Below are 6,979 nucleotides of genomic sequence, written 5' to 3' on the forward strand. Positions count from 1 at the left end.
GGCTTTGTTGGTGCCCGCAGCCGGCGCTCAGAGCTGCTGTAGCCTCTCGGGGAGCAGCAGCACATCCCGCTCGGGGAGCATTGCGCGCCTGCATCGCCGTCTTGGCAGCTGCAGGCCACGACCACTGCGCAGGGCGACCTCGTCTGCCTTGTGCTTCATACCCTGTGCCCGTCCTTATTCTCGCCCCTTTGTCACCCTCCCCCTAAACCTCGCCCCGTCCCATTCCTCATCCCCACTTGGCTCCCGGCAGCCCGCCGGGGCCTTCTTGCCCTTCCTGCTGCTGGGAGCTCCAAGCAGGGCCATGCCGTGGCTTCTGAGCAAGAAGCGACGGCAGTCGCCCTCCAGCAGCCCCAGTGGGCAGCCCTGGGCTGCCACCAGCTCCAGCAGCGCCTCCCAGCTCCGGGAGCAGGGGCTGGGCAGGCTGCACCGCGCGGCCGCCCGCGGTGACCTGGGCTGGCTGAGGCGCTGGCGCTGGTACGTCAAGGTAGTCGGCATCGACAGGCCAGACCAGGAGATGCGGGGAGTTCTGGGCCACGCTGATGGCACACCTTGCCTGCTCCTGAGCCAAGCTGCAGTAGTCCTCGGCAGCCCTCTCTTAGGGACAAGGCTTGAAAAGTGACATTTGCCCTGTCAGCTGGGACAGGGAACTCTTGAGCTTTTCACTGCTTGCAGCTGCCGCCCGGGCTCCAGCGCTGCTGCAAACGCGTGTTGCCCACCTGCCCCTTGGCCGTGCTCTCTCTGCAGGGCTGTTCTGCAGCTGCTCAGCCCTCACCTGTTCTCTTCTGCCCTCTGGCTCATCAGGGCAGGGTTGCAGCAGCAGCAGCAGCAGCAGCAGGAGGAGCAGAGTCCGGGCAGGGTCCCCAGGGTGCTGGGTACAGACACAGCTTGGGCTCGTCCTTTGTCTGTCTGGGTTAAGAGAGTCTGTTTAATTTTTAGGACACCTCTGCATCTGGCTTCGGCCAATGGCCATGCAGATGTCGTCAGATATCTGCTAAGGAAGAACAGCCAGCCCAACCTCGCTGACAGCTTCAAGAGAACGGCCCTGATGAAGGTGTGTGCAATGCCTTCTGAGCTTGGAGGTGGGGCTTAGTGCTGGGCTGTTAAAGGGGAGGTGTCTGGCAGGATTCCTTCCACTACAGGGCCATAGAAACACACCTATTGCAATGGGCACGGCACAGCCTCTGTTAGCTGATCTTTGAAGATGGTCTTCTATGCCAGCACTCAGGAGCTGAGGGAGTTGTGACAGAGGGGGATGGAAAAGTTGGAAGTCTTTCCCTTTTGGTGTGTTGTTGCCAGGCAGTCCAGCAGGAGCAGGAAGAATGTGTTGCTGTTCTGCTGGAACACGGTGCCGACCCCAATCTGGCAGACGCTGACGGCAACACTGCCCTTCACCTGGCTGTCCTCTCTAAAAACACAGCTGTAGCAGGGCTGTTACTGGAGCATCATGCCAACAGTGATGCTCAGAACCAGGTAACCTTGGCACGGGGCTAAAGCTGCTCTTTCCAACAGCTGCAGAGCTTGTCTGTGTCTTTCTAATGGGGATTCTTTCTCCTTTTAGTGGGGATTTACCCCCTTCAAACTTGCAGCCTTGCAAGAGCACGAGGAGATTCTGGAGTGCCTTGTGAACAAAGCAGCTGACAGGCCTGCTCAAGCCCAGGGGGAAAGGTGAGGGCTTTGTCAAAACAGCACCCGGGTGTTCTGGGTAGTCTGCAAGTGTGACCCAGACGAGGGGCGTGGCAATGAGCTGGGAAAAAGAAGGAGCAGCCCCGTGGAAGCAGTTCCCCGTGGGACTGGTAAATGCAGGTCTGCCCTTGGCTGCTCTCCTACCTCAGGGGCTCTCGTCCTTTGCCCGCTGAGGTCTGCAAGAAAGCCTTGTCTGTGGTGCCCTCTCCCCACCCAGAGCCAGAGCCCCGGGGAAACTTGCCAGTAGCTCAGCAGCGTGGCTGCTCTGCAGGCCAGGGGGGTTTAAGGCACGGCAGAGTCGGTGCGTTCAGTGCTCTGAAGGGAAGCGTTGGGGGAAAGAGAACCAACACTGTCCCAGGGGACACGAGGGGCTCCGAGCGCACAGAAGGAGAAAACTTCCTGCCATGGAGATGGTCAGGGGGTCGAAGGGCTTGCCCTGGGAGTTTGTGCAGCCGCATCTGGGGGGACTTTGAAGAGCAGTGCAAGGAGCCCTGAACAGCATGGCCTGAGCTGGTAGCTGAGGCTGCTTTAGGGAGGCCCCTTGTAAGAGAAATTCTCCAATGCTTCCATGGACTTGGCTTTGCTTTCCCGGAGCTTGTAGGAAAGGGGGGAAGAGCTGTTTTGGGAGCAAGCAGGGGAAAACTGATGCAGGATCAGACATGTTTCCGATGAAATTTTGCATGCTTTAGGACTGCTCTTGTGGTTCCTGGAAGCCATGAGGCTCACCTGGAGGAAGATAATCTGCGCTTGCAGGAGGAGCTGGACAGGGCTGGCGCGGAGGTATGGAAAGCCTGTCCCCACAGGGAGAAACCTGGGGGTGCCTGTTGCTTCCTATCCATCCTGAAAACGGACAAAACAGTGTTCAGTGTGTTCATTGGGGAGCAGAAGTGAAGCTTTGAAGGGACTTGAATGGATTGCAGTTCTTTGGGCCGAGGGGATGCACACAGACATGCAGCACCTGAGTTCTTCAGCAGCAGCTGGCTCCTCTCTGGAAAAGCTCCCCTGACAACTGTGCATTCTTCCCGTGATTTTACAGCTGAGGGAGGAGGAAGAAAAGCATCTTCAGTCTGAGCATTGTGTTCCTGACTTGAAGACTGCTTTGGATGCCAAGAAAAGAGAGGCAGTAACTTCTTCCCAGGAACTGCAGGACCTCCTGTTGGCATCTTGTGAGACCAATCCGACTGTGAACCAACTGGAAGAAGACGCGCAAGAGTAAGAGAGGAACCCAGTGAAGCGAGGGGTCTGTGGCTTTGGGGGATTGGGTGGAAACAGGGGGAGAGTCAGTGGGATTTTGAAGGACACTTCTGCTGTGGCTTCTGTTCCTTAGCACAGTTTGTCTGGCATTGGATTTTCTGGTAATAAGAGCTGTATTTCTTCTTAAGCTTTGCAAGTGAAAAGAGCAGATTGGAAGGCACTGTCCAGCAGCCAAGCGATGGCGTTGAAGCCCTTCCGAGAGCCCTGCAAGCCTCTGCCTCAGTAAGCTGGTGCTAAATTTGCCTTTTTGTGACTCTTGAGCCTAGTTGCCTATTTCTGTGGGGCAACTGTCAGATGAAGTTTTCCTGGAGAGCCTGGGGAGCTCAGTTTCTGCCTTCTCCTCAGCAGAGGCTGCTCAGAAAGCAGCCTGGTCCTTTCCCCATCTGCTACAAAAGCCCTGAGGGTATTTGGTGTGCTGGACACTGGAGGAATTCTTAGATTCTAAATGAGGAGTTTCATCATGAGCTCCAAGGGACCCAGAAGTATTGTTGCCAGAAGTGTCTCCCAAATTCTTAAGTAGGTCTAAAGTTTCTTCTTTCTGTCGGGGAATCTTTCAAGTGTTTCCTAGGCTCATTTCCAGTAGATGATAAATACAGTTGCCATGGCCACCCCCTTGAGAGATTGTCCCAGAATTCACTGCCTTTAGATCACGCTGAGTTTCCTTTTCTTTTATTTTTCTGTGCACAGGGTGGTGAACTTTCCCAGCAGCTGGACATGGAGCCTGGAACAGGCATGCAGCTCGAGGCCCTAAACCAGGCTTTGCAAGAAGAGCTGTCCACTCTGCTTGGGAAGTGTGAACAACTGGAGAAGAGCAAATGTCAGCTGCAAGAAGAGGTGACAAAACACCACCACCATTTGGAGACTTTGGTGCTGGATGGCAGCCAAAGAGAACAATGTACAAGAGAGGTGGCAGAAGGAGCTGACCAGGAAAGAAGTGCAAAGCTACAAGAGGTCAGCCTCGTTTTGCAAGTAAGTGAATTTCTCCCCAGTGTCCACGGGCTCTTCATTAGGAGCTTTGAAGCAGAGTGCTCATTTGGGCTTCTTTCCCAATGCAAAGAATTGTTTGCCCTGGCAGCTCCTGGGTTCTGCCTTGGTTGCTGCTGGGAGTGAGGAGGCAGAGCCGCCTCTCTGAGTAAGGCTGGGCCCTTGAAAGTGGGTGTGTGCAATTTTGTGCTGGGCAGAGCTCTCTTTTTCTTGTGGTGGTTGAGGGTGCACTGTCTCCTTCAGGCACAGGCAGCCCACCAGGCCCCACTAGGACAAACTGGAGACAGTCATTGTGATTCCATGAGAATCCAGTTGGAAGAAAGAATTAGAAATCTGGAAAGTGAATTGGAGAGGATCAAAACCAACCAAGAAGAGAGTGCTTCTCGTAAAGAAGCAACACAGGGAGAGATGGAAAGGTACAAAGAGCTGTATGTGGAGGAAGTTAAAACCAGAAGATGCCTTGCCAAGAAACTGGAAAGGTAAGTCCGTGCTTGTTTGGAGTGGTAATGAGAGAGTCCTTTTTCTTCCTGCATTTTCCTTGGAAATCCATCTTCTACATCTGGCCAGCATTATTGCCCTCCATTGGCCAACAGGGTCTGATGGAGTTGCCAAGACCCTCTCCTTGATATTTGAAAAGTCGTGGCAGTCAGGGGAAGTCCCAGGTGAGGGGAAAAAGGGAAACCCACTGTGCCCATCTTTGAAAGGGGTAGAAAGGAGGGCCCTGGGAACTGCCAACCTGTCAGCCTGCCCTCTGTGCCTGGGGAGGTGAAGGAAAAGATCCTTCTAGAAGCTCTGTCAAGGCACGTGGATGACAGGGAGGTGATTGGAAGCACCAGCACAGCTTCCCCAAGGGCAAGTGCTGCTTGACCGACCTGGTGGCCTTCTAAGATGGAGCGACTGCCTCAGTGGACAAGGGCTACCCATGTCATCTCCCTGTCATTCTGGGAAGCCTTTGACACAGTCCCCCACAACATCCTTCTCTCCAAAGTGGAGAGAGATGGATTGGATGTGTGAACTGTTAGATGGAGAAGAAATTGGGTGAACAGTGCCATGCAGAGGTGGTGACCAATGGCTCAGAGTGCTGAGGGCCATCAGTGCCGAGTGGTGTCCCTCAGGGGTCTGGACTGGGCCCAGTGTTCTTTAATCTCTTCACTAATGATCCAGAGGAAGGGCTGGAGTGCACCCTCAGCAAATTTGCAGCTGACACCAAGCTGAGGGGTGTGGTTGACACAGCTGATGCCATCCAGAGGGCCCTGGACAAGCTGGAGAAGTGGGCCCATGGCAATCTGCTGATGGTTTACCAAGAGCCAGTGCAAGATGCTGGCCGTGGCTCAGGGCAGCCCCTGTATCAGTGCAGGCTGGGGGATGAAGAGGGGCAGAGCAGCCCTGCCGAGAAGCCCTTGGGCTGGAGGAGAGGCCGGACATGAGCCGGCGATGTGCGCTCGCAGCCCAGAAAGCCAATTGTGTCCTGGGCTGTGTCCAAGGCAGCGTGGCCAGCGGGTGGAGGGAGGGCATTCTGCCTCTCTGCTCTGCCCTTGGGAGAACCCAGCTGGAGTGCTGCATCCAGCTCTGGGCTCCTCAGCACAGCAAGGACCTCCAGCTGTTGGACAGAGTCCAGAGGAGGCCACCAAGGTGCTTGGAAAGATGGAGCACCTCTGCTAGGAGGAAAGGCTGGGACAATTGCAACACTTCAGCCTGGAAAAGAGAAGGCTTTGGGGTGACCTAATTGTGGCCTTTTGGGGTGTGAAGGGAGCTCACAAGAAGGATGAAGAGAGTGCATTTAAAAGAGCAGGTAGTGAGAGGACAAGGGGGATTGGCTTCAAACGGAAAGAGAATAGGTTTAGATTTGATCCTCGGAAGAGATTGGTTGCTGTGGGGGTGGTGAGGAACTGCAACAGGTTGCCCAGAGAAGCTGTGGATGCCCCATGGCTGGAAGTGTTCAAGGCCAGGTTGGATGGGGTTGTGAACAGACTGGTCTGGTGGAAGGTGTCCCTGCCCAGAGCAGGAGGCTTGGAACTGGATGATCTTTAAGGTCCCTGCCAAGCCAAGCCATTCTAGGCTTGGATGCTGTCTGTGCTGTTTCTGTGAGACTGTGGGGGAAAGGCTGGTTCTTCCTGTGTTTCATGGTTTTCTTCACTAATTTGCTGTGCAGGCTGGAAAAGCTTCTGAGGATAGAGAGGAGGAAACTCCGGGTTAATGAAGAGAAAGGAAGTCAGTCCCAGCTGGAAGAAATGAAGAAGAGATATTCTGAAAAGGTCAAGGAAGTTGATAGATTCCAAAGAGAGGTGAGCTGCGCTCTGGGTGGGGCTCTTTGGTTGTGGTGTTCCTTCTTTTGAAAACTGGGAGATGCTTTCCCTCTATTTCTTGTCATGTGGATGTTTTTATTCCCTTGGCTGCATTTTGGATGTGATGGGCTTTTCTTAATGCTCCTCCTGCTGTTCCAGTGGGAGATGACTCGAACTAATCCAGAGGTAGTTCTCCTTCTGGGGAAAGATGCAAATGTTGAGGGCAAAGCAGTAGGTGTAAGGGCTGATGGAGGCCAGGCTGTCCTGCAGAGGAGGGGCAAGCCAGGAGTGGCAGCCAGCCTGGCAGGGTGCGTGAGCTCCCGGGCCAGGGAGCCGTCCCACAGGCCCTGAGCAAGAAGAGCAGAACAGGCCCCCTGACAGTGAGCGGGGTCAGCCAAGAGTGCAGATCCCTCGGCTGGGCCCTAGGGATGGGCAGGTCTGCCGTCCTGGCAGGACATCACGTCCATGGGCTGAGAGCAGTGGGGCCCAGCTGAGGCCTGGCTGCAGCTGGAGGGAGGCTGTGACAGCGTCCTCTGGGTGTGACAGATGAATTGCTGCCCTGGCAGAGAGGGGAGGAACAGCACTGTCACTGGCAGGGCACCATCAGCCCCTGAGCCCTGTCTCAGGCACGAGCTGAGCAGGAGGCACTTGAGGCTTTGCTTTTCTGCACAGTGTTGTTGCTACCCAGGGCCCAAGGAGGACAGGGGCCTCCCAGGGGAAAATCTGTCCCTTCTTGCTCACAGGGAGCTGTTTCAGCCCATCCTGTGGTGGGG

The 6,979-nt window shown here is 55.1% G+C and overlaps 1 protein-coding gene across 1 annotated transcript; it reads left to right on the forward strand.

The window, feature by feature from the left end:
* The first annotated feature begins 904 nt into the window (after window positions 1–904).
* LOC108642098 (ankyrin repeat domain-containing protein 26-like) lies at window positions 905–6,257 on the forward strand. The gene is made up of 9 exons (XM_029957786.1): window positions 905–1,051; window positions 1,297–1,470; window positions 1,559–1,665; window positions 2,373–2,463; window positions 2,720–2,895; window positions 3,066–3,159; window positions 3,625–3,906; window positions 4,165–4,400; window positions 6,074–6,257. The coding sequence occupies exons 1-9, from the start codon at window positions 1,046–1,048 to the stop codon at window positions 6,255–6,257; spliced, it is 1,350 nt and encodes a 449-aa protein (XP_029813646.1). The 5' UTR covers window positions 905–1,045.
* The last annotated feature ends 722 nt before the right edge of the window (window positions 6,258–6,979 follow it).

The sequence above is a fragment of the Manacus vitellinus genome, unplaced genomic scaffold (genome assembly GCF_001715985.3).
Source record: "Manacus vitellinus isolate BGI_N305 unplaced genomic scaffold, ASM171598v3 ctg7180002430005_pilon, whole genome shotgun sequence".
Classification (NCBI taxonomy): domain Eukaryota; kingdom Metazoa; phylum Chordata; class Aves; order Passeriformes; family Pipridae; genus Manacus; species Manacus vitellinus.